The sequence below is a fragment of the Sphaeramia orbicularis genome, chromosome 22, assembly GCF_902148855.1.
Source record: "Sphaeramia orbicularis chromosome 22, fSphaOr1.1, whole genome shotgun sequence".
In the NCBI taxonomy this organism is placed as follows: domain Eukaryota; kingdom Metazoa; phylum Chordata; class Actinopteri; order Kurtiformes; family Apogonidae; genus Sphaeramia; species Sphaeramia orbicularis.
In genome coordinates this window covers 9,710,126-9,737,246 of record NC_043978.1, presented here as the reverse complement: position 1 = coordinate 9,737,246, position 27,121 = coordinate 9,710,126, and the positions used below count along the sequence as shown (strand labels likewise).

Below are 27,121 nucleotides of genomic sequence, written 5' to 3'. Positions count from 1 at the left end.
TCCTATCAATACATGTCAATAATTGGTGTAAAACACAGTTCTTCATCTTTTCATGGTCATCAGATGTGACCATATTTGGACGTTCAGAGGCTCCGTAGTTACCGTGGAAACACCGTAATCTTCTACAACATTGATTCCCCAGTAAAACCCATGGAGTTGGATCAATGGCAGTGGATGGACACACTGGGTTTATGTTCAGTTAATGACAGATTGGACTGAAAAAGACACTTTTATCTCCATTTTCTCTGTTTCTGATATCAGAACCCTTAATTTTACTCAGAACCTTTATGGACATGAGTAAAATAAATATTGGAAAATACCTGATTTTCACTTAAGAATGCTTCTCAAAATACTAAGCATAAGATTAGAATAAATGGTGATAAATCACTAAATAAAACTTGAAAATAGAGAAAAAATTATTTGGGAATTGACACAAAAGTAGCACTGGGTCTGTATGGGTTAAGGAAGAAAATATGACGGAACTTTGTTAAGATACAGTATGTTATATTACAATACAGCACGATATGGTACGATACAGTACGATATGGTACAAAATGGTATGATATGGTACGATACAGTAATGATATGATACATTACGATATAATATGATACTTTATGATATGATACGATATGATACAGTATGTTACAATATGATACAGCATGATATGTAACATTATGGAGCAATATGATTCATTAGATACATGACGATACACTACAATACGATATAAAGTCAAGTTTATTTCTGTTGCACATTTACAACAAAGTAAAGTGATCAAATTGCTGTACAAAGATATAGGTTAAAAAAACAACAACAAAAAAACAGTATGATACCATATAATAGGATATAATAAAATATGATCAAGTTAATGTTCATATTTTCGGTCTTTATGCCCATCAAATAAAGGTCAATTCAAACAATATGTGAAGTTTTCCACCTGTTCAGTTGTAAAACCCACCAACTCCAACAGAATCCACTGTAACTGTCTGTGAGTTTAGTTACTGTCAGGTTAAAAACAGATGCATCAGTGGACAGATACTGGGTGGATTTCACCAGGTTTCACTCAACAACAACAACAACAACAACAACATGACCTAGACCTGAGGAAACGTAGTGGGTTTTCTGTACAAGTGTGTTTCCCTGCGGTCCTCCAGATGGGCCCGGTCTAGTCCCTGGACCCCAGGTTGGACAACCTTGGCCTTGAGATCCAGAGGAAAGGGATCTGTGAACAGAGCCTGAGCTCAAGGAGTCGAAGAACTCACCTCCAGGAGCTCCAGAGGAGGAGGAATGGACTAAATACAACTGGACAGACTGTAGACAGAGGAGGAGGAGGAGGAGGAGGAGGAGGAGGAGGAGGAGGAGGAAGAAGAGGAAGAGGAAGAAGAGGAAGAGGAGGAGGAAGAAGAGGAGGAGGAAGAGGAAGAAGAGGAAGAGGAGGAGGAGGAGAAGAGGAGGATTGGACTAAATACAACTGGACAGACTGTAGACAGGAGGAGGAGAAGGAGGAGGAGGAAGAAGAGGAAGAAGAGGAAGAAGAAGAGGAGGACTAGACTAAATTTAACTGGACAGACAGTAGAGAGTCCACTGAGGAGGAGGAAGAAGAAGAGGAGGAGGAGAAGGAGAAAGGAGAAGGAAAAAGAGGAAGAGGGAGAGGAGTTTACTAAATTCAACTGGACAGACTATAGACAGTCCACTGAAGAGGAGGAGGAAAAGAAGGAGAAGGAGAGGAGGAAGAAGAGGAGGAGAAGGAGGAGGAGAAGGAGGAGGAGGTGTGGTTGTGGTTGTAGTTGTGGCTGTCGGCTGTGTTCTCTGCAGAGGGAACAGAATATGTGTGAGGGAACAAATTGTCGACAGGAATTCATTAGGCTCGTTGTGCGATAACGAGTGCTTGTGGTTTTAATTGACTTAATCAACAAATAGAATTAATCAGAGATTTCTAATTAATGGTAATTGATTGAAATATCCAGTGGGTCACAGCGTAAGCAGACAAACTTCTCCTCCTCTCTCTCTCTCTCTCTCTCTCTCTCTCTCTCCTCCGTCTCCTTATTTTACCGTTCGTCCTTGTCTTCGTTCCCTCGACTCCTTTTCCTGTTTTTCTTTTTCTTGTTGGTTTCCTTTAGTTTCTGGGTTTTTCCTCCTGCTTTTTCTTTCTTTAAATCGACTCCTTCCTTTTGTTTCTTTCTTTTCATCAACTCCTTCCTTTTTTTTTCTTTCTTAAACATCTAAACTTTATTGGATCTTTGTTTTATCGTCTTCTTTTGTTCATCTACTCATTCTTTAAATGTTCATGTGAGTTCATTTGATCTGTGTGATGTATTTACTTTATTTATAACTATATACAAATATATACAACTGTACAAATATATACAAATATATACAACTAGTATACAACTATATACAACTATGTATAAATATGTACAACTGTGTAACTATCTACAACTATATGCAACTGTTTACATATATACAACTGTATAACTATATACAAATTATACGTTACAACTATATCTATCTATCTATCTATCTATCTATCTATCTATCTATCTATCTATCTATCTATCTATCTATCTATCTATCTATCTATCTATCTCTCTCTCTCTCTCTCTATATATATATATATATATATATATATATATATATAGGGCTTATTAAAGTTACAGGTGGATGAAAACAGACTCCCATCTGCATGTTTTATTAATATTATGAATGAGCTCCTGTTTTGGAGGCAGAACAGGTCCTTCTGTTCAGACATGTGAGGGGTTCTAATAACTTTAAGTCGGTTCAAACGGATCCAGATAAACACGGACTGAACCACCTGAACTGCTCCAACATCAGCCGTTAGTGATGTAAACTGTCACCTTTATGCAGTCGAGACCAAAATGCAAAGAAAAAATGTAAGAAATCAGCCTCAAACCCAGAGTCTGACGTTGTCATGTTGATTCAAAGGATGTTTTTGTAGATTTATTTTGTTTTTCATCTTTAATAAAAGTCTGGTGGACGTTCACACAAACTGTGGAGTTCAATCATGTCCTATTAGTTTGTCTTCAGGTCTAAACAGTTTGGTTTGATCTGAGTCTCTGTGGTTCTTCTGTCTCCTCTGATGTTCACCTATAAACTCCATCACCACCGTAGAAGCTTTGGATTTTACGCCATATTTTGTCATTATTACAAAATACAAATGTAGCATTTTGGGTTTTTTTTAAACCAGAAACTTTCCACATTATCACACATGAACTCATCTCATTAAAATAAATTGTGTGTTGCTGTCGTTTCAAAGCGTTTCACCATCATAGCCATACTGTAGCATCCACGCTAACCTCCTCCTCCTCCTCCTCCTCCTCCATCCCTCCATCCCTCTCTTCTCGGCAGGTCTCGGTAATTAGATTGTGGAGATGAGGAGGTGGAGGAGAGTTAAGAGGATTTTGTTTTTTAGGAGAGGGAGATTTAAGGAGAGGGGGATGGAGGATGGAGAGGGTGAAGGGGGAATTAAAGGAGGACGAGAGCAGATCCTCCGCTTTTTGTTTATCCCGAGTCGGTCGCCCTCGCTGAAAGACGACGTTGAGTGACAGACGGAGAAAGAGAATAAAAGGAGGAGATAAAGACATCACTCCTTCATTTCCCATCCCTCCTGTTGTTCGACCTTGAGTGCGGCCACACGGAGGGGGTTTTGTTTGGGTTGTCGGACTGTTTTGCTCTGCGATAAGCCCCCGTCGAGGCGTAATAATAAGTAAAACAATCCCTGATTTGTTAAATTAAAAATGAAAGGAAGTGCTAGAAGTAAACACAACTCCACAAGGTGCCTTTAAAGTCGAAGCTCATGACAAATTAAACGACAGACGACATTTCTGATCGCTGTTTGGAGAAAAACGAACAAGCGGACCGACCTGTTGTCTGTGTCTGCTTTAGGTCCAAATAAATATGAGGACAAACAGCTGATCACATCGACTGAACCCTGAAAAAACCTGACCCACCAAAAACTAACCACGAAATGCAAAGTTTTTACGTAACGTTACGATACGATCCAACATGTTTTTAGAATTTATATGTTTATGACAGCTTTTAACAAAATCCATACAACACATTTTCCCCATCATTTTGTTTCTGATTTATCTTTGTATCACATTTGATACATTGGGCATTTTTATAAAGTACCTTCTACACCTGTTGTATCAAGTCAGATACACACAATTTAACACAATTTAACTGTACGATGAAGAATCAGTTCAGTAACGATGAATTGTTTCAGTACATGAAGTACCAGTCTGATCTAAAGTGGATCAGAACCAGTAAAATACTAGAATAAAAACTAGGGGTGTGTATTAGCAAGAATTTGGTGATATGATACAAATCACAATACTAGGATCACGATACGATATATCACGATATACCATGACACTGTTAAAAAGGCAATTTTTTGTTTGTTTGAAATGATTATTTCCTGGAAGAATTGAATTCCACCAGAAATCTGCACAAATACTAAACACATTTTTATTTGATCACAACAGGATCTTATGTTATATCACAAAATGTTCCTGCGTTCAAACTGAAATTCTGTTTTACAGACATTACAGTTTAAGATCCTGTTCAAATGTTCATATTCTATTAGTTCAGAACTAACATCAGAACATTATTACATTATTTATGTGCAATAACCACAAAGGAACTGACATTACTTAATAAAAGAGTGTTAAACAATAATAAATAAACGAAAAACAAAAATACAAAAATGAACTTCCACAATATCTGCATATGTATAAATACCTAAAAATATTGATACAGTACTTTTTAATATTGATACAGTACTGTGAAATGAAATATCACAATATATTGCAGAACCGATATTTTCTTACACCCCTAATAATAAATTAGAAGTAATGACAGCTCTACATTTTTCTCTTGGTTTTAGTGTAAAAAAGGAAAATTCCATTTAAAAAAATTACATTTACAAACTATCCTTTAACAAAAAAAATTTGAATAATTTGAACAAATGTGAACAACCTGGAACCTCTGAATATAAATCTGTGTAATTTTACTTGTTGCAGATGTTTGTTATTTCACATCCTGGAGAGTTTTGAACCCTTCGGATGTCATTTAACCAACATCACTTTTAGGGATGTCCCAGTCCGATCTACAGAGCGGTATCAGCTGCCGATCTGGCATTTGTTAGAAGATCAGACCGGATTTAGTCACAAGATCAGGCTGATCCGGACCCGGTTCTGGGGCGAAGGGAAACACACATCCTGCTCCCTTAAATTGAAGTTTCTGAAGGTAGGAAAAGGAAAATCTGCACAACAGCGGGAGGTTTAGAGGAGTTAAAACATCTGTAAGTTTCACTTTCACTTTAACGTGATGCAGGCGTCAGGTCTTTTTCAACCCGTGGGGCTTTTGTGGAATTATTTGACCCCACCCACAAATAAACTGACATTCTTTTGACCCAACCCAACCCAACCCACAGTAACCCACTGATGTGCGCATCACTAATGTACAGAGCAGAACACACCCCCATATCCTGGACGGACCTGTCCATAGACCGGCTACAGCAATGGGAAACATACAGCCCACAGACCAAAACCGACCCACCAAAGGTTCTAATCTGTCCACAGTATGAATTTGAAAAGTGCAAAAATGATACTAAAGTTATTAAGAGTCAAAGGTGTCATAAGTCGCTTTTCCATTGGCCCTCAAATTGCGCAAATATTTGCGCATAAAAATTTACCTAATGGAAAAATGCCGATTTTGCCAAAAGTCTCATTTTTTGATTAATAGTTTTTTGGGCGTAGCGCAAATGGTATATCACAATGGAAAGACCTTTTTTCGCAACTAGAGTCAAGTGAATTAAAAAAAACGTCTGTTGACGTACGTTACAGCAAGCGAAGAAGAAGAAAAAAACATGTGTGGGTGTGGACACACCAGGAAACCACATCATTTTAGACCACAGGTGTCAAACATGCGGCCCGGGGGCCAAATCCGGCCCACCAAACAGTCCAGTCCGGCCCTTGGGATGAATTTGTGAAACGCAAAAATTACTCTGAAGATATTAACAATCCTTTTAGTTCAGGTTCCACATTCAGACCAATTCAATCTCCAGTGGGCAGGAGCAGTAAAGTACGATCACAATAACGTGTAAATAATGACAATTCCAAATGTTTCTCTTTGTAAATGTACATATTTTCATGCATTTACACTAAAACAAAGTATAATTTCACAAAAAATGTGAATAACCTGAAATGTCTTAAGAGAAGCAAGTGCAATTTTGTAGTGTATTTGTAGATCCACTGTGATCTGTAAGTTATAATGTACATGTGGAAATGATAAACTGAGGCAGAATATTGTTAAAATTATACTTATTTTTTCAGTTTGTTCATGTTATTCACATCTTTTGACAGGACAGTTTGTAGATGTAAACCTGTTCATAATGTAAATTAACTTTTTTTGCTCTAAAACATAGAGAAAAGTTTGGAGTTGACATTATTTCTATATTATTATGTTATTATTTTACTGGTTCGGCCCACTGCAGATCAAATTTAGCTGAATCTGGCCCCTGAACTAAAATGAGTATGACACCCCTGTTTTTAATTTAGTAGGAGTTAGAGGGGTAATATATAATAATAATAAATATATCTGTAAATCAACACCATATTTACGTTTGTCACCATGTTTATGGAATGACTTCTCGTGTCACCTTGCAATAATAAATAAACAAATCATTGCATTTGTGATTTAATAGAAAAACCAACATTTTAAACTTCTGTTTTTTCAACAGTTAGTAAATATTGGTAAAGTTTTGTGCAGATGTCTGATGGAAAAGTGACTACAGTTGTTTTAGTTCAGGTTCCACATTCAGCCCAACTGGGATCTGCAGTAAAATAATAGAATAACAACCCAGAAATAATGAGTCCAAATTGAAATCCAAATTCTATTGTAAAAAGTCGGTATCGGATCAGTATCAGATTGGTATCGGCAAAACTAATCCTAAAAAAATCGGATCGGAAGCGAAAAAAAATCCAGATGTGGACCAAGGTTATAATAGTTTTGGATTTTTCATTATAGTTTAGGTTTATTTAGTTTGGACTTTTTTTTCTCTAATTCAGTTAGTTTTAATTAGTTTTTAGAGCAGGTTTGCTAGTTTTTATTAGTTTTTGTTTTTTTCTAAATGCTTAGTTTTAGTTTAGTTATAGTTTTTTCATATCTTTTCTCTTCTTCACCATCGTATTCACATAAATTCCACACAGGACGCTGCTGTTGTAGCCTCCATATTTCCAGGTACAGTTTGGACCAGAAGATGACTCTAAATCACGTGACGGACCGTGAAGTGTCGTACGGTGCCAACAGCTAAAATTGCTCAAGTGAAATAAATCGATTTCATATCAATCCAACATTGACAACCATTGATTAGTTAGTTTTGTAAGCACACAATATAGTTTCAGTTATCTTTTTTTTTTTCTTTTAATTATCGTTTTTATTTATTTCAGTTAACAAAAATGTTTTTACAATTCTAGTTTTGGTCATTTCATTAGTTTTCGTTAACGATAATCTTGCTGTGGATATGACTACTCATTTTACTGTGGCTGAGGCTGGTTGTCCATGCATCCAGCTGACACCCTGGACATGTGGGCCAAGGTTATTATTGTTAACGAAAACTAACAAAATGATGAAAACTAGAATTGTAAAAACATTTTTGTCAACTTAAATAAATAAAAACTATAATTAAAAGAAAAAAATGATAACTGAAACTGTATTGTGTTTTTACAAAACTAACTAAAACGTATAAAAATTATGGATAAAATCCCCTTCGTTTTCATCTTTGTCAATGTCTGATTGATATGAAATCGATTTATTTCACTCTAGCAGTTTTAGCTGCTGGCGCCTTACGATATTTAAGGGTCCGTCACTTGTGGTTTCCAGTCGTCTTCTGGTCCCCACTCTACCTGGAAACATGGAGACTAAAGTTGAGAGAAAGCAGCAGAGTCCTGTCTGGGATTTATTTGAATACGACGGAGAAGAAGAGAAAAGATACGACAAAACTAAAATTAATACGAAAACTAAGCATTTAGAAAAAAATGTAAACTAATAAAAACTATCAAACCTGCTCTAACAACAAATTAAACCTTAGACATTAGACAACATTAGAGAAAAAAGTCAAAACTAAATAAAACTAAACTATAATGAAAAATCCAAAACTATTAGAACCTTGATGTGGACATTCCAGTGGTGGACTGAGCTCATGGTGCTCAGACTCTCATCCCAAACCCTGGTCTGTCAGAGTGTCTTTGTGGACACAGAAGCAGAACCAGCCGATCCTCAGTGTCTATTGTTTCTGCCCTGATAGTTTCCATGCGCTGATCCGTCTTCCTTTCTGTGGCCGGTCGAGCCTGGTCGGATCCATATTGACTCAGAGCGTCGACAGACACAGGACACAAATATTTGCTCTAAAGCTTTTCCTTCCAAAATACATGGAAAGCCCTGGAGTGGCTGCAGAGAAAAGAGGAGGAGGAGGAGGAGGAGGAGGAGGAAGGGCTGAGAAAATCTGAAAGAAGAAGAAGACAAACACTGGTTTAAAGGCGACACAGAACAGAGGAAGTTGGATAAATGAAAAGGATCAGTGTGATTTGAATTGTATGTGTCATTATCCTCATATAATCACCTCAGTTAGATTATATATGTATATATGTGTGTGTGTGTGTGTGTGTGTGTGTGTGTGTGTGTGTGTGTGTGTGTGTCCAAAAGTCTGCGGACACGTTGGATTCAGGTGTTTCTTTTCTATCAATCAGGACTAATGTCAGAATATAGTTTTATATTATGGGATAAATATCAGTGCATTGGTTAGTTAGTTTTTGTTTTGTTTTGTTTTTTTGTTTTTTTTTTTTGCTTATTTTTTTGCATTAAAACCAAACAGCAAAAGGATTATATAAAAGAAAGTCCAATCTCCCGCCTCCTTACCCCATCCTTTACCGACCCTAAACTCCCACACAAAACACAAAATCACCGAACATATTAAGGATAAACTGTCCATTTTGCAGCCACATTTCACATTAAAGTCAACTCTGTCCTTTTTGTAGCAGTAATACACATTAAAAAACTAAAATAAACTGTCCATTTCATACAGTAATACACATATTAAAAAGAAAGACAAACTGTCCATTTCATAACAGTAATACACATATCCATCCATCCATCCATCCATTATCTTACGCTTTATCCAGGGCCGGGTCGCGGGGGTAACAGTCTAAGCAGGGATGCCCAGACTTCCCTCTCCCCAGACTCCTCCTCCAGCTCTGCTGGGGGGACCCCGAGGCGTTCCCAGGCCAGCCGAGAGACATAGTCTCTCCAGCGTGTCCTAGGTCTTCCCCGAGGTCTCCTCCCGGTGAGACATGCCCGGAACACCTCCCCAGGGAGGCATCCAGGAGGCATCCGAAACAGATGCCCGAGCCACCTCAGCTGGCCCCTCTCGATGTGGAGGAGCAGCGGCTCTACTCCGAGCTCCTCCCTGGTGACCAAGCTCCTCACCCTATCCCTAAGGGTGCGCCCAGCCACCCTGCAGTGGAAACTCATTTCGACCGCTTGTATCCAGGATCTTGTCCTTTCAGTCATGACCCAAAGCTCATGACCATAGGTGAGGGTAGGAACATAGACTGACCGGTAAATCGAGAGCTTCGCCTCTCGGCTCAGCTCCTTCTTCACCACGACAGACCGATACAACGACCGCATCACTGCAGACGCTGCACCGATCCGTCTGTCAATCTCACGCTCCATCCTTCCCTCACTCGTGAACAAGACCCCAAGATACTTAAACTCCTCCACTTGGGGCAAAGACTCTCCGCTGACCCGGAGAGGGCAAACCACCTTTTTCCGGTCGAGAACCATGGCCTCGGATTTGGAGGTGCTGATCCTCATCCTGCTTGCTTCACACTTGGCTGCAAACCACCCCAGGGCACGCTGAAGGTCCAGGTTTGATGAAGCCAACAGGACAACGTCATCTTCAAAAAGCAGAGATGAAATCCTGTGGTCCCCAACCCGGACCCCCTCCGGCTCCTGGCTGCACCTAGAAATTCTGTCCATAAAAATTATGAACAGAACCGGTGACAAAGGGCAGCCCTGCCAGAGTCCAACATGCACCTGGAACAGGTCTGACTTACTGCCGGCAATGCGAACCAGGCTCCTGCTTCGGTCACACAAGGACTGGACTGTCCTTAGCAGAGGGCCCCAGACCCCATACTCCTGAAACACCCCCCACAGGATATCACAAGGGACACGGTTGAACGCCGTCTCCAGATCCACAAAACACATGTGGACCGGTTGGGCGAACTCCCATGAACCCACAAGCACCTGATGAAGAGTATAGAGCTGGTCCAGTGTTCCACGACTGGGACGAAAACCGCATTGTTCCTCCTGGATCCGAGGTTCAACTATCGGTCGGATCCTCCTCTCCAGTACCCTGGAATAGACTTTCCCCGGGAGGCTGAGGAGTGTGATCCCCCTGTAGTTGGAGCACATCTTCCAGTCACCCTTCTTAAAAAGGGGGACCACCACCCTGGTCTGCCAGTCCAGGGGTACTGTCCCCGACTGCCACGCGATGTTACAGAGACGTGTCAGCCAAGACAGTCCCTGCACATCCAGAGACTCAAGGTACTCAGGGCGAATCTCATCCACCCCCGGTGCCCTGCCACCAAGGAGCTTGCCAACCACCTCGGTGACTTCAGCTTGGGTGATGGACGAGTCCACCTCTGAGACCTCAGCCTCTGCTTCCTCCATGGAAGATGTAGCAGTGGGATTGAGGAGATCCTCAAAGTATTCCTTCCACTGTCCGACAACATCCCCAGCCGAGGTCAGCAGCTCCCCACTTCCACTGTAAACAGTGTTGGTGGTGCACTGCTTTCCCCTCCTGAGGCACCAAACGGTTTGCCAGAATTTCCTCGAGGCCTGACCGATAGTCCTCCTCCCTGGCCTTCCCAAACTCCACCCAGACCCGAGTTTTTGCCTCCACAACTGCTCGGGCTGCGGCACGCCTGGCCTGCCGATACCCATCAGCTGCCTCGGGAGTCCCACAAGCCAACAAGGCCTGATAAGACTCCTTCTTCAGCTTGATGGCATCCCTTACTTCCGGGGTCTACCACCGGGTTCAGGGATTGCCACCACGACAGGCACCGGAGACCCTGCAACCACAGCTCCGAGCAGCCGCTTCAACAATGGAGGTGGAGAACATGGTCCACTCGGACTCAGTGTCCCCAGCCTCCCCCGAGATCTGGGAGAAGCTCTCCCGGAGGTGGGAGTTGAAGACCATGCTGACATCGGGCTCTGCCAGATGTTCCCAGCAGACCCTCACAATACGTTTGGGCCTGCCAAGTCTGTCCGGCTTCCTCCTTCGCCAGTGGATCCAACTCACCACCAGGGGGTGAGCGGTTGACAGCTCTGCCCCTCTCTTCACCTGAGTGTCCAAAACACATGACTGGAGGTCTGATGACACAACAATGAAGTCAATCATCGACCTCCGGCCTAGGGTGTTCTGGTGCCACGTGCACCAGGACATTTATGGACACTTAGGCACTTATGGACATCCCTGTGTTCAAACATGGTTTTCGTTATAGACAAACTATGACTAGCAGAGAAGTCCAATACCAAAACGCCACTCGGGTTCAGATCGGGGAGGCCATTCCTCCCCATCGCCCCCCTCCAGGTCTCACTGTCTTTGCTCACGTGGGCATTGGCTGAGCTGAGGGGCTATAAGCAAGTCCACACCAGCCACCGCCTCTCACCTCTGGCAACACCAGAGAAGTGGAGAGTCCAGCCTCTCTCGAGGGGTTGGGTTCCAGAGCCCAAGCTACATGTGGAGGTGAGCCCGACTATATCTAGACAGTATCTCTCAACCTCCCTCACAAGCTCTGGCTCCTTCCCCCCCAGCGAAATGACATTCCATGTCCCAAGAGCTAGACTCTGTGTCCAGGGATCGGGTCGTCAAGCCCCCTGTCGTCGACTGCCTCCCAATCCACACTGTACCCAGCCCCTACGGTTCCCTTGGTGGGTGGTGAGTCCTCCAGAGGGCGGGCCCACGTCGCTTCTTCGGGCTGGGCCTATCCGGGCCCCATGGGCATAGGCCCGGCCACCAGGCGCTCGCTTTCGAGCCCCAACCCCGGGCCTGGCTCCAGGGTGGGGCCCCAGCTGCGCCATGCCGGGCAACGTCATGTTCTTCAGATCTTTCTTTTTCACAGGTAATACACATATTAAAAAAAACAAAAAAAAAACATATACACATAATACACATATTAAAAAACTAAAATAAACTCTGTCCATTTCATAACAATAATTACGCGTAAAAAAACTAAAATAAACTCTGTCCATTTCATAACAATAATTACACATAAAAAAACTAAAATAAACTCCCATAAACACCCAGTTCTACTTTTGTGTCAGGTCCCAAATGAATTTTTCTCTCTATTTAACCATCTTTAAGTGCTTTATCACCATTTATTTTATCATATTCTCTGTGTTTTGCCTTTTTCACTGTACGTCATGTATTTTCCTATATTTCATTTAGATTTTTAGAGTAAATTCAAAGGTTTTTATATTAAAACAGAGAAAACTGAGGGAAAAGTTAGTTTTTCAGTCCAATATATCATTAACTGAACATAAACCCAGTTTTGGGTTTTACTGGTGAATCAGTGTTTCAGTTTTATATCCATTTTGTTCATTTTGTTGGTCACTTCGGCGGTTTTTGTTCATCTTGTTGCTTATTTTAACCTTTTTTACTATATTTAAGTAAAAATTTTCCTTATTTTCCCCCACATTATTTATCATTTTGTAGTTTTTTTTTTTATCATTTTTGTTCATTTTCTTGATCACTTTGGCTGTTTTTGTTCATAGTGTTGCTTATTTTAAATACAGGGTTGTGGATGGTATGAAATTATTAATTCTCCACATTTTTCTAGTATTTTTCTCATGTTCCTCTCACTTGAGAAGGATTTGTTCACTATTAGACCATACTTTAAGGTTTTTTTCGTTCATTTTTCCCTTATTTTTCCAGTATTTTGCTCATTTTACAAGTTTTTGTACATTTTATCCTATGAATAATTGAGGTAAAACTGTATTTTACACCAATTATTTCCGTGTATTGATTAGAGGATCAACAGGTATTAAACAGTTTAGATCAGTAGATGCTTTAGGTTGTTTGAGGGTTAATTCTTCTTCCTGTCGCTCCAGGGTGAGTATCACTCCGTTGTTTTGTTGCTCCGTCAACACAATACACACCTCCGTTTGCAAATAAATGTATGTGCAACACACACACACACACACACGCATACACACACATACACACACCAGGCTTGTCCTGTTGATCCGTCTGCTGTATTCTGCATCTCCATCTCCTGTTTAGACACCGAATATGCTAAACCAAAGAAGAAGACCACAGTGTGTGTGTGTGTGTGTGTGTGTGTGTGTGTGCCCATGCAAATAAAAGAGAGAGAGTGAGAGAATCCCATTTCATTGTAATAGTGTTAATATTATGGAAAAATGTAAAGAAAATGTAAAGGAAGTGCTTTTCAGCGAGTGGGACGGATTAGCATAAGTAGTTTGGGCTGGGACGTGTTCAGAGTTACATACACGCACACACACACACGCACACACACAACCAAACACATACATATGTTTGCCGTGCACATGTCCACATCAGCAAACACACACACACACACACACACACTCACACACACACACACACACACACACACACACACACACATACCCTGACCTTTGTGTGTGAACCTCACTAGTATACAGTTCTTCCTAATGGGGACGTAGTTTCACTGTTGTGTGCGTTTATTGGACGACAGAAAACAGGCTGTGGTGGTTTCTCTGTTTACATAGGTTTAGATATCTGTGGTGGTTTCTTTTATTTTCTCCTTCTGCTGATCCCAGATCTGATGTGGATCTAAAACCACTCAACGCTGATAAACTGTTATGAACGACCTGAGTTTAACTGGACGGATGAGACACCGATCGGACGTTCGTCGGCTTTTCTTTGCATAAAACATTTGGTGTTTTGTCGATTGTTTGAGTGTTTCTGACGTGTGACTCACATGAGTGAATTCACACACACACACACACACACACACATTTAGACAGTATTACACACATTTATAGATCTGATTACACAAACATATGGACTCATACAGACACACAACTCCATATAGACATGTTAAACGAACAGTTGAACACAAAGTCTTTATTTAAACTTCAAATATGTTGAATTGAACTGTTTCTGTTCTTTCGGGTCATTATTTAGTACAGTTTATTTCAGTATTTGGTGAATTTCTGATGTAATTTTGGTGATTTGGTTGTTTCTATAATAATTTTTTCCTCATTTTGTTGATTATTGTGTTCATTCTTGCTCAATTTGTTCATTTTATGAATTTTGTTGGTTATTTTGTTCATTTTTATTCATTTTGCTGCTTATTGTGTTCATTCTTGCTCAATTTGTTCACTATTTTGTTCATTTTATTAATTTTGTTCATTATTTTATGAATTTTGTTGCTTATTGTGTTCATTTTTATTCATTTTGTTGTTTATTTGGTTCATTCTTGCTCAATTTGTCCACTATTTTGTTAATTTTTATTAATTTCATTGATTATTTATTAATTTCGTTGATTATTTTGTTAATTCTGTTGCATATTGTGTTCATTCTTGCTCAATTTGTCACTATTTTGTTCATTTTTTGAAATTTGGTTGATTATTTCATAAATTTTGTTGCTCATTTTGTTCATTTTTATCATGTTGTGATATTTTATTCATTTTGTTGCTTATTGTGTTCATTCTTGCTCAGTTTGTTCACTACTTTGTTCATTTTATTAATTTTGTTGATATTTTATTCATTTTGTTGCTTATTTGGTTCCTTTTTCTTCATTTCATTGACTGTTTTATTCATAATTATCCGTCCTACATGGATGTGCTTGTTTGAGTCCAGACTAAACTAAACCCAGTGTTTGATGCTTCTTCAGTTTCTGCAGAGCTAAACCTTCACCGGCTTTGACTGTTGGATTTACTAACATCGGTTCTTCTTCTTTTTTCAGTCTCTGTGTTCGGAGATTCGAGCTCGACGTCGTGGAGTTTCGTCTGTTCTTAAACTGTGTCAGAAGCTGCTGCAGCAAAGTCAGGTAAAAACAGACCAAGTTTCACTTTATTATCGTTATATGAACCTTTACAGAAAGAATTCAGTCTGTTTGGTTCAATTTACTGAGTATTTTATTGGATTTGTGTTATTTTATTGATTGTTTAGTTTATTATTTAATCTTTTTTATGATTATTGGTTGAATGTTATTGATTTACTGACTACTTTATTAGATTTGTGTATTTTATTCATTGTTAAGTTTATTTTTGTTCATTTTATGATTATTTTGTTGATTGTTATTGATTTTACTGACTATTTTATTAGATTTGTGTTATTGTATGGATGTTTAGTTTATTTTTGTTCATTTTATTGATTATTTGGTTGACTGTTATTGATTTTACTGACTATTTTATTAGATTTGTGTGATTTTATTGATTGTTTAGTTTATTTTGTTCATTTTATTGATTATTGGTTGATTGTTATTGATTTTACTGACTATTTTATTAGATTTGTGTGATTTTATGATGTTTAGTTTATTTTTGTTCATTTATTGATTATTTGGTGATTGCTATTGATTTTTACTGACTACTTTATTAGATTTGTGTTATTTTATTGATTGTTTAGTTTATTTTTGTTCATTTTATTGCTTATTTGGTTTAATTATTATTGGATTTTACTGACTATTTTATTGAATTCTGTTCATTTTTTTTAGGTGTTTAGACATTTCTTTTTATTTATTGCTTATTTTATTCATTTTGTTTAATGACATATAGAGGAAAACAAGTATTTGACAGCATTTGTCCTCAGTAATGAAATAATACTGAATGAATGTTGAATTAAGCTGTGATTAGAGATCGATCTTCATGGATCTATTTCCACTGTAGGACGTTAAAGTAGGGCATCAGCTGTCAAATAAGACTCTTCAGTCTTTTAAACTGAACCACTGATACAGTTCAACTCTTTTGTCCGTATTAACGCCGTTTCTCCACCCGTGCTCCACAGCCGGGCCCCATGGTGGGGTGGGCCCAGAGGCGGAGCAGCACCAGAGGCCCTGCAGCTGCTGGTCATCAACCCTGGGCGGCGGTGGGAGGCCATCGTGATGCAGGCGCTGCAGGGCAGAACCGACTGAAGAGGGAGCTGGGGAGAGCAGCAGGTGAGAACACGCAATGGTCATCGACGAAGGTAAGCTGACTCTGACAGCCAATCAGCACGTCAGGGAGTCATGTGGACATTCAAACGCTGAAGGAGCTGAAGTAAAGTTAGTATGACAGCACGTCGGTAATCTACAGTTATGTTTTACATAAAGTTTGTTTTCAATGCAATAGATGCCAACAACACACACACACAGAAATAATTTTAGCGTTTAGGTTTATATGGAAATCTCTTTCTCTTCATCTCAGTCTCTATCTATCTATCTATCTATCTATCTATCTATCTATCTATCTATCTATCTATCTATCTATCTATCTATCTATCTATCTATCTATCTATCTATCTATCTATCTATATTTCTTATTTATTTTCTAATTTCGAATATTTTAAAGATCTGTCTGTATATTAACCAACTGAGATTTATATGTAGTAAAAAAATAATATATATTTTTGACCAATTATTTCATTTTGTCTTAAAACATACACTTTTTTCTTACCGGTTTCTTCAGTATGAGCATCTCACCTTCAGTTTAATAAGATCTAGTTCAAAAACTGCATAACTTCATAAGATTCCATCCTATTTTCAAATGGAGGCAGTTGAAACAGAAGCTCATTCACTCCTTCAACAATTCAACTTTTACAATAAAATATAAAATATGTTAGTTCATATTAATACACACCACTGATTATATCATCAGTTTATTACTTCTATATAGAAAATTCTACATCATACATCCACTATATATGTGCTAAATATGAACCCATTTAAATACAATATAGAATGCTGTACTATATGATTATATACAATTTTCCTTAAAATTTATACTATATTCATAAAAGTCAGAATTATTTAGTTTTCTTTGTTGCTGCCAAAGCCTCTGTCTTCAGTCACAACATGGATTTATATAATTCTATGATTATATTTAGTTCTAATGTTCTCATGGGCAAGAAACATGGAATAAAGAAAATGAAATAATTTAAAGAGAAATCCATGATATGATGAAGTGATACCCATCATAAATAAATACCAAACCATCATTTAAATGAGCTAAAATGCTAAATATTGCAGTTTTTTCTCGGCTCTCAGAGGGTTAAACGTCCTCATAGCGAGAGAAACCCTACAACCTCCACCCCCACCTACACACACACACACACTCACACACACACACACCCACACACACAACACACACTCTGAGGTAGTGGGGGATCTGCCGGACTGGGAGAGGACAATCGTTTATCACCGGACAGAAGCTGTCATTTATAAGCTAAACCACCCATGGATGTATGACCCCCACCCACCCCACCCCCAGTACCCCCCACCCCCTACCCCGGCCCTTCTCTTTATTCCTCTCCCATCTCTAGCAGAAGTGAATTACTCTCCAGCCAGGCAGCGAGGTCAGAGACGCTGGCCTCTGTTATTTGTCTTCTGTGCTCAGATGTGGTTCAGTATGAAAGAGGAGGAGGACGGAGGCTGGACCAGTCCAACTGGGAGGAAACCAGTATGAACCAGACCAAAACCAGTATCCCAGTATGAAGAGGAGGAGGACAGAGGCTGGACCAGTCCAACTGGGAGGAAACCAGTATGAACCCCAGTACCCAGTATGAAAGAGGAGGAGGAACGGAGGCTGGACCAGCCAACTGGGAGGAAACCAGTATGAAACCAGTACCAAACCAGTACCCAGTATGAAAGAGGAGGAGGACGGAGGCTGGACCAGTCCAACTGGGAGGAAACCAGTATGAAACCAGTACCAAACCAGTACCCAGTATGAAAGAGGAGGTGGACGGAGGCTGGTCCAGTCCAGCTGGGAGGAAACCAGTATGAAACCAGTATCAAAGAAAACCAATATCAGCCAAACTTTTTTAAAAATTATTTTGTCCATTTTTTTCCAGTTATTGATTATTTATTTTGTTTTGGTTCATTTTCGTCAGTTATTCCTTCAAACATCTGTGAATAAACTACTGTCGAATTCATTTCATATTTATCTGTTTTCTTTGGGATAATGTGACAAAGTTTGTTCAGTTTTGAGAAATTTAGATTTTTTAAATTTTTGACAATTTTTTAAATTATGACAAATTGCCAAATTTGCTCATTTTGTTGATTTTTTGTTAATTTTGACCATTATTTTGTTCATGTTGTTCATTAATTTCTACATTTTGTGATTTTGTTGTTGTTTTTTTTGTTGATTTTGTTGATGTTTTGTCCACTTTAGTTGTTTTAAATATTCTACCTGTTCCTTTCCTTCTATGGTCAATCTGTTGATGGTTTAGAACATGTAAATGGTTTCCAGATATCAGTCTCGTTCTATTGGTCACTGATAGAAGTCATATACTGGACTGTGATTGGATGAGTTGAGTTCTCCTCCAGTGAAAGTCCTGCCCACTTCTGTAGTTAGAATTGATGTGCATCCAGACCACAGGACTGGAACACAGAACAGAAACCAGGACTGTAACACAGAACAGAACAGGACTGGAAACAGAACAGAACCTGACAACCTCACACATTCAGTGGTTCTGATCCACATAGAGCAGACGCTGGCGGACAGGGACACTGGTTCTGTTTTTATCAAACCTTCTTGGATGTTCTGCGTCAGATTGGACTTTTCAGTTAATGGTAGCAGAACCTATGGCGTCGTGTTGAACATGTGGAGGTTTTCATTCAGGTTTGTGATTCCGTTGAAGTCGGCGGCGGAGGCGTCTTGAAAGGAGGTGATTTATCTGGGCTCTTCTGTTCCTTCTGAATCATCCGGGTGACGCCGGCTCCCTCAGTGCGTTGACAGCGCCCAGCAGCGACGGCGGCGGCACAGCGGATCCAGGAGCAGCAGCGCCACATGAATAATCACCTGGCGCTGCTGTGATGGCGGCGCTCTCCTTGGACCTTCCAGCAGATGCTATGCTAACAAATGGGAGCAGTCAAACCACAGCTAATGGGAAAAAAGTTTCCCGTTTTCACCCCCCGACGGAAAAAAAAATGAATAAGAAAAGGCCATCAGAGTCCGACACACGCACACAAATACACAAACAGAGACCAGAACACTGAGACCAGGACCAGAACACCTGGAATAAAACCAGGTCCAGAACCAGAACCAGAACCCTGGAGATCAGAAAAAAGAAGATGAACCTGAACGTTTAAGAATAACTGTGTAAGGTCGAAAAGAATTTAAAATAACCAGGAAAAAACATCTATAACCCTCTGGGGTCTGAGTCTATTTTGGCTGTTTTTGAGTACTTTATATTACTATATAAATAAGTGTTTCCTATACCCATGTTTGGTATCTAAATCATCTATCTCATCTGTCTATTATTTTTTCACTTTAACCAACTATAGGGTCAAAACATGATATTCTAAATCTCTCTGATGGGGCATTTTCGAGACTATTTGACAGATTAGTGTTGCTAAATGACCCCCATTTTTACTTTTAAAGTATTTTTGCTTTAGTTGGACCATAAGGGATTATCCAAAACAAGGAACTACTTTATATTGAAATAAATGTTGGAATGGTGATCAATTAAAGTTCGCTCTCTGACAGGACATTAGTGTTTGACCCTATATCAACACAAAAGGACAAAAAACACACAAAAAATATTAAATCCGATTTTAAAAATGTATTAATTTATTGCATAAATAACACACAGATGTTTAACGAACCTTTTCAAAGGCTTTAAAAGTGAATATTGGTTCCAAATATTAGGTATAAAAAATTTAAATTGTAATAAATTAAAACTATATTGAAATATATGAGGACAAAAAATGACGTAGATATGGTCAGAAATCTGACCCCCCCCACCACCACCTCATTTCATACTTATATTCACGTTTGTTTGCTCCAGATTCAAACTGTCATATCTCCAGTCGTATTTGCTCTATCAACATCAAATAAAAGTGTCAGAGTGTTTCAAGTCTGCACTTTGGAATGTACTTATCCTCAGTGGTCTACGGGACTGACTTCCGACAATACAATGTGTTGAAAATGTCATGTGATTCAGTCAGGGGGCTGTGACCGTGGACCCCTAAGGGTTAAAAAAGCACAAAAATTAAACTAATGATGCAACATAAAAACACCTCTAACATAACAGAGTAAAAGTACAATACAAAACTTAAAGCAGTGATATTTTGTCTTTTTTAAACAGAATTCCTCCTTTTCCCACATTTCCCGTGGTCTCCAAAACTGTAAATGTTCTGCTTGGCTCTGAGTTTCTTCATTCATTCAACTCCACAGGTCCATCTGCAACACTGTTTCTGACTAATGACAGCAGAAATGTGGTTTGGAGCACTGGCCCTTTAAATGCACATGAGACACTTCAGGCCCCGCCCCCTCCAGGTTGTTGGCTGTGCTGCTCTGTCAGTGTAGATAAACATGACCTCTGTAACCTGCGAATGTGTATATTTCAACCCGTTAAGTCCGGCCAAAACTGGCCTGCTAAAGGGTCCAATCCAGCCCATGGGATAAAAGTACAAAGTTCAAAAATGACACTGAAGACATTAATAGTCAAGGGTAATGAACTGGTTTTAGTTCAGGTTCCACATTCAGACCAATATGATCTCCAATACAATAATAATAACAAAGTATCTTATAAATAATGACTCTAAAATGTCTTCTTGGTTTAATATGGAAAAAAATATTATATATACCTATAAATAATGACAACTCCAAATTTTTCATTTGTTTTAGTGCAAAAACCCCAATAAATTATGAAAATATTTACATTAAAGGAGTATTTTGCTTTTTTAAATGTAATTCTTCCTTTCCCTCATTTCCCTGGGGTCTCCATAAACTGTAAATGCTCTGCTTGGCTCTGAATTCTTATTCATTGAACTCCACAGGTCCATCTTCAACCCTCTTTATGACTAATGACACCAGAAAGGTGGTTTGGAGCGCTGGCCCTTTAAATGCACATGTGCCACTTCTGGACCTTATATGTGCAAATGTCAAGACGGAACTAGTTCCAAAGCGTAACAGGATTTTTGTCCAAATGGATCTAAAGATAGTTTTGCAGCAGCTGGAGGGTTCAAATTCAAACTGTATGAACTATTAGGGTCCAAATACACAAAGAAATGAACCACAGACTAAGAAAAGTGGGTTTAAGTAAATATGAGCCCTTTAACACTAAATAAAAGCTGTAATAACTCTGAATCTGTGAAATGAAAAAAAATTACACCAAACATATTAACGATCACGGTTCAACATTCAGACCAATATGATCTAAAAGAAAATAATAACAGAGAAATAAGGACGACTATGAAGTTTTGTCTTTGTTTTAGTGCAATAAAAAACCATGAAATTCTGAAAATATTTACATTTACAAACTATCCAAACAAAAAAAGATGTGAATAACCAGAAAAAAACGGACATTTCTTCAGAAAAATCAGTGTAATTTGACCAATTTTCTGCCGCAGTTTATTATTTAACAGTGGATCTACAAACACATAAAACATTTAATAACAGACAGAATATTGGTCCAATTACACTGATTTATGCTGAAATATTCAGGTTGTTCATGTTTGTTCAAATTATTCACATTTTTATTATTAAAGGATAGTTTGTATATGTAAATATTTTCATAATTTGATGTCATTTTTAAGAGAAAAATGTGGCGTTGTCATTATTTGACATAATGTAATTTTTTTTTCTCAATTAACCAAGAAGAAAATTTAGAATCATTATTTATATGTTAAATGTGATTATTTTTCTTTAGATCATATGTGTCTGAGTGTGGAACCTGAACTGCCTGTGGACTGCACATGAAAAGTAGTTATTTTACTAATTCTGTCATATTTACATAGGTGTATTTTTATACAGTAATGATCATAAATGTACATGGACCCGATGAAATAAACCAATAAATAAAAAAAAAAAAAATGCAATAAAACCACTTTGTTAATATCTTCAGTGTCATTTTGTAAACTCCCATGGGCCGGATCGGACCCTTTGGCGGGCTGGGTTTGGCCCACGGTCCATAGGTTTAACACCCCCACTGTGACCCCGCCCTCCTCCACCCACCAATTCAGCGATAAACTATAGCGGAATTCCACAAAAGCGACACATTACAGATCTGAAGTCTGTCCGAGGTTTTCCCAAGGTCATCAGATCCCGGATGTGATTGGATTAGGCTGACGGATAGCCCCGCCCCCCTCCCCGCTGCCGCTCCGTGTGTTTTTGAATGCGAGCGCGGCGGCAAAACCCAGTTCAGTCATTACCCGCCATCTCCCTTATCAGCACACGGGAATAAACACAAATAATAGAAATTCATTACGCACGCCATATCCACATACACACACACACACACACACACACACACACAACTCGACTTTTATTAGATTAATAGGCTATGAATGGCTAATACGAATTACCCCCCTCTTGTTAACGAGACGCCGAGCAATTTGTATAATTATGTCTGTGGAAGGAAGAATTCCTGTGTCTAAGCATATTTTAGACAGCCCTGCGTTCGGAGGGCTTTGATTACGTATTTACTTTGGGGTTTTCAGCTTCGTGCTCTTTCTCTCAGAAGTCGTTTCTGAATAATTCATCGCTTTGTTCCAGAGCGGAATAATTTGTGTTGAGATTTATGAGCAATTGCTTTGGGGTGGGCTGTTTTTTTTTACTCTTTTTAGTTTTTTTTCTTATAATGATCACAGAGTGTATTTGTCAGAGCGTCTCTTTCACACCGAGGCTTGAGCCCAGACGGCTTTCCAGGAAAAGGACGGCGGATCGGAAACGCTCGGCTTTAATGAGTTTAGAGACAAAAACAAGAAAAACACAAGTCGCACGGCGTCCGACGGGAAACGGCGCCGACCACGGTGTGGATTTACAGCACATTGATGACGACTAAGGCTCCGTTCACAGCAGGTCTAATGCACAATTTGGATTTTTAGGTGTAATCTGATTTGTTTGTGTGTCGGTTCATATTCCACATTAAATGCGACTTCTATCAGTTTTGAGTCTGAACTGAATGTGACCTGAAGTGACCCACATGCACTAAAGAGGTCCTGAAGTGACCCACATGTGCATAAGGCTCCGTTCAAACTGCAGGTAAATGTGGTCCAAATCTGATTTTGTCACCCATATGTGACCTGGATCTGATCTGTTCCAGACAGTTGAACAGCACTAATCTGACCCAGACCACTTTCATATGTGGTCCTAAATCCGACCCAGGCCACTTTCTTATGTGGTCCTAAATCTGGCCCAGACCACTTTCATATGTGGTCCTAAATCCGACCCAGGCCACTTTCATTGTGGTTCTAAGTCTAACCCAGACCACTTTTACATGTGGTCCTAAATCCGACCCAGGCCACTTTCATATGTGGTCCTAAATCTGGCCAGACCACTTTCGTATGTGGTCCTAAATCCAACCCCAGACCATTTTCATATGTGGTTCTAAGTCTAACCCAGACCACTTTTATATGTGGTCCTAAATCTGACTCGGGCCACTTTCATATGTGGTCCTCAATCTGGCCCAGACCGCTTTCATATGTGGTCCTAATCCAACCCAGGCCACTTTCATATGTGGTCCTAAATCCGACCCAGGCCACTTATATGTGGTCCTAAATCCGACCCCAGACCACTTTCAATGTGGTCCTAAATCCGACCCCAGACCACTTTCATTGTGTGTTTCTAAGTCTAACCCAGACCACTTTCTATGTGGTCCTAAATCTGACCCAGACCACTTTCAATGTGGTTCTAAGTGTAACCCAGACCATTTTCATAGTGGTCCTAATCTGATACGGATCTGGTATTTTCCAATGTGGCTTCAGTCTGACATCCAGGTCGCATTTATCTGACTTTTACGTCATTGAAATGCGAACACGTCACAATTCTGCGTCCCAGGAATGTTCCTTCTGTAAACACAGTGTGTCTGCGTGGTCTCATATTCCATCAGGACCTCCTTTAGTGCATGTGGGTCACTTCAAGGTCACATTCAGTTCAGATTCAAAACTGATAGAAGTCGCATTTAATGTGGAATATGAACCAAACACAAAAATCAGATTTCACCCAAAAATCCGAATTGTGCATTTAGACCTGCTGTGTGAACGGAGCCCATGAGGTCCTGGTGTAACACTGTTTGTTTTAACGGTTCAATATTTACAAGAATAAAATCAGTGGTTCAATAAAATCACAGTGGATGTCATCCGTTGTCGTCTAACGTCCTTCAGCTTCTGTATTAAACAAGGTGTTTCTTTTAAAGCCTGAAAAATGTTAGTTATTTTATCAGATTGAGTTCATTTTTCATCAACATCTGAGGACTGGAATTCACTCTTTTCATGTTTTTTCATCAGAATGACAGAGTTTACGCATTTAACACTAAAACTATGTGAAAACTAAACAATTCATAAAGAACAGTTCAGACTACACATAAAACTTACACATCTATAAAACCAACAAAAATGAACTGAACAAGGAAAAACAAAATAAATAAATAACGCAGGAAACTGGAGCTTTTTAATGGATCGTGTTCACAAAAGAAGAAGAAGTCGAACAAGTAGACAGTTAAAAGTGTATTTATGGTTTGTGTTTTCATGACTAAACATCTCCTCCATCTTTTTCTCTCTCGTCAGGTTCCCGGGAACTTTCTGGAACCAGGTCTTGTGGATCTCCATCAGCTCAGTCCAGCCCAGCCGGACCAACGGGACTATCGACCGATGACTCCTGGGAATGGGATGAGCCGACATGACAATCACGAATCAGAACCACAGGAAGCACCAGAACCAGAAGAACCAGACCTGACGCTCAACCTCCCCATGGAACTGGATCCACCTTCAGATGGTGGACACCAGAGGAGCAGGACCTCAACAGTGAATGATCCTCCAAACAACAACAATGTCTACCAGGTCTACAGTCTCCATAACGTGGAGTTGTACCGGCAGCCTCAGTTTCCTTGCTCCTCCTTGATGCACAAAAACAAAACTGGAAAACGGAAACTCCTCCTGAAGAGCCTGAGCAAGGACTCCTCATTCTCCTCCATCGAATCCCTACCGGACCTCCTCGGGGGTTTGATGCAGGGAAGAGGAAGTGGAAGGCGAAGCGGCCAATCAGCGAGCAGTCGGAGATCAGGGAGCGAGAGCGGCATCGATACCGGAGACGCAGAGACAATCACAACCAACTCTGAAATCCAGGGAGAAGAGGAGGATCAGGAGGGGGAGGAGGAGAGGAAGGATGTCACCCAACACCACCAAATGATAGAGGAGAACCTGAAGGAGAAGGTGTGGAGGAGGCCCAGGAGGGGAGGAGGCAGGCCGTGGAGATCCTCATCAACGGTCGTGGCATCCTGACGCCGGCTGACTCTGATCCGACTTCGAAACAGGAGGTCCCAGTGTCAACTCCTCCAAGCTCCTGAAACAGGTTGACCAGTACAACTTCGAAGGTTTTGGCGACTCCTCCAGACCTACACCAGGCCTCGAGTCCGGTTTTATCGCAGGGTTCATCTCTGGAGTCACTCCTGGCTCTGGGTGTTGAGTTATTCCGAATTCTAAAGAGGTTCTGCATCGTAGCACTTCCCTGGAAACTTGCCTGGTCCAGGACGGAGCCCTGAGGGTGAGGCCGGAGGGGGCACCATGGGCAGCCTCGGGGAGATGGACCTCACACAAACGAAGACCAGGACCAGATGAAGAAGCAGCAAGGAGAGCCTTCATCTGGGGAGCTGAGCCGGAGAACTCTGGATCTCCTGAAGCGTCTGGAGAACATCCAGAGTCCATTAACAGCTAAGATGACCCGGAGTGTGTCGGACATGACGCTTCAGAGCTGCTCCCCTCAGCGACCCCGCTTCCCCCTCCCTCGGCGGTCGACATGCACCTCTTTCAGGGATTTCACGTAAAGGTCCGCCATCTTTAATCAACGAGAGCTCTGCAACTGCATCGCTAACAGAGCTGAGCAGCACCGAAGACTCATCTCTAGGCTCTGAAGACTTCACCAAAAATCAGCGCCACCTCTTCTTGGATCCAGCGAATGCCAACTCGTACCGACGGAAGCACGGAAACAGCCGAGCGGGACCAGAGGAGGCGGACGCTGCCAGTTTGAGCATGGTGGTGAACGTGTCTGCATGTACCGATGAAGACGAAGACGACAGCGACCTCCTGTCTTCGTCCACGCTGACGCTCACCGAGGAGGAGCTGGGAGTCCGGGACGGAGAGGATGAAGAGGAGGAGAGGCTGAGCGGCGCCTCCTCCGCCAACGATGAGGATGATGATGAAGATGACATGGAGGGGTCTTACATCTTAGGGCTGGAGTACATGAAGAGGGAGCTTCAGGGCTGGATCCGGGCTCCTCGGACCTCGTCTTCATCATCCAAAACAGAAGCAGGACTACGAGACGAGCTTCAGTGCGGGACTTTCACCACCTCATCTCAGAACAAGGAGCAGCCATGTTTTATGAGCCGCTCTCCTCCGAAATTCACCGAAACAACAGTTGGCAATAAAACAAAAAGCAAAGAAGAGGAGGAGGAGGAGAACCGGAGGAACGCCACCAGAAGCTACATGAGCCAGTTTGTGGACGACGTTGAGAATGGAAACGTGGACCAGAGCGCTTAAAGGGCAAGACGAAGATGATGAGCTCCTTCGAGAGGAGTCCAGCGTCTTCACAAAGAAAGGGGAGGCGCTCAGGGAGTCGTACCTGTTCGGAAAAAGCAGGAGTTTGCGACGTGAATGACTTTATTCGCGACAACAGAGTCAACGAAGCCCCACGAGAGGCTCCCCTTCCTGACCAAACGCTCTTCCTCCCTGGTTGGTCAGCTCAGAGGGGAGTACCCTGCCACAGCCCGCCCTCCCCTCACTCCCTCCCTCTCTCCTGTGGAGGACTGCAGATCCCATGATGTTGTGTGCGCGGGAAGCGGCGCGGGCGGGAGGAAGGCCATCACCATCCAGGAGACGTTCAAGTTCTCATCGTCATTGT

General features: G+C 40.7%; 1 protein-coding gene across 1 annotated transcript in view; it reads left to right on the top strand.

Moving 5' to 3' along the window:
- akap6 (A kinase (PRKA) anchor protein 6) overlaps positions 1-27,121 on the top strand; it is a 371,391-nt gene that overhangs the window by 339,707 nt on the left and 4,563 nt on the right. Inside the window, 12 exon segments of the mRNA XM_030127062.1 lie at positions 15,052-15,130; positions 16,092-16,130; positions 16,133-16,242; positions 24,793-24,841; positions 24,844-24,904; positions 24,906-25,465; positions 25,468-25,697; positions 25,700-25,851; positions 25,853-25,990; positions 25,992-26,753; positions 26,755-26,861; positions 26,897-27,120. Coding sequence (XP_029982922.1) covers positions 15,052-15,130; positions 16,092-16,130; positions 16,133-16,242; positions 24,793-24,841; positions 24,844-24,904; positions 24,906-25,465; positions 25,468-25,697; positions 25,700-25,851; positions 25,853-25,990; positions 25,992-26,753; positions 26,755-26,861; positions 26,897-27,120 — 2,511 coding nt within the window.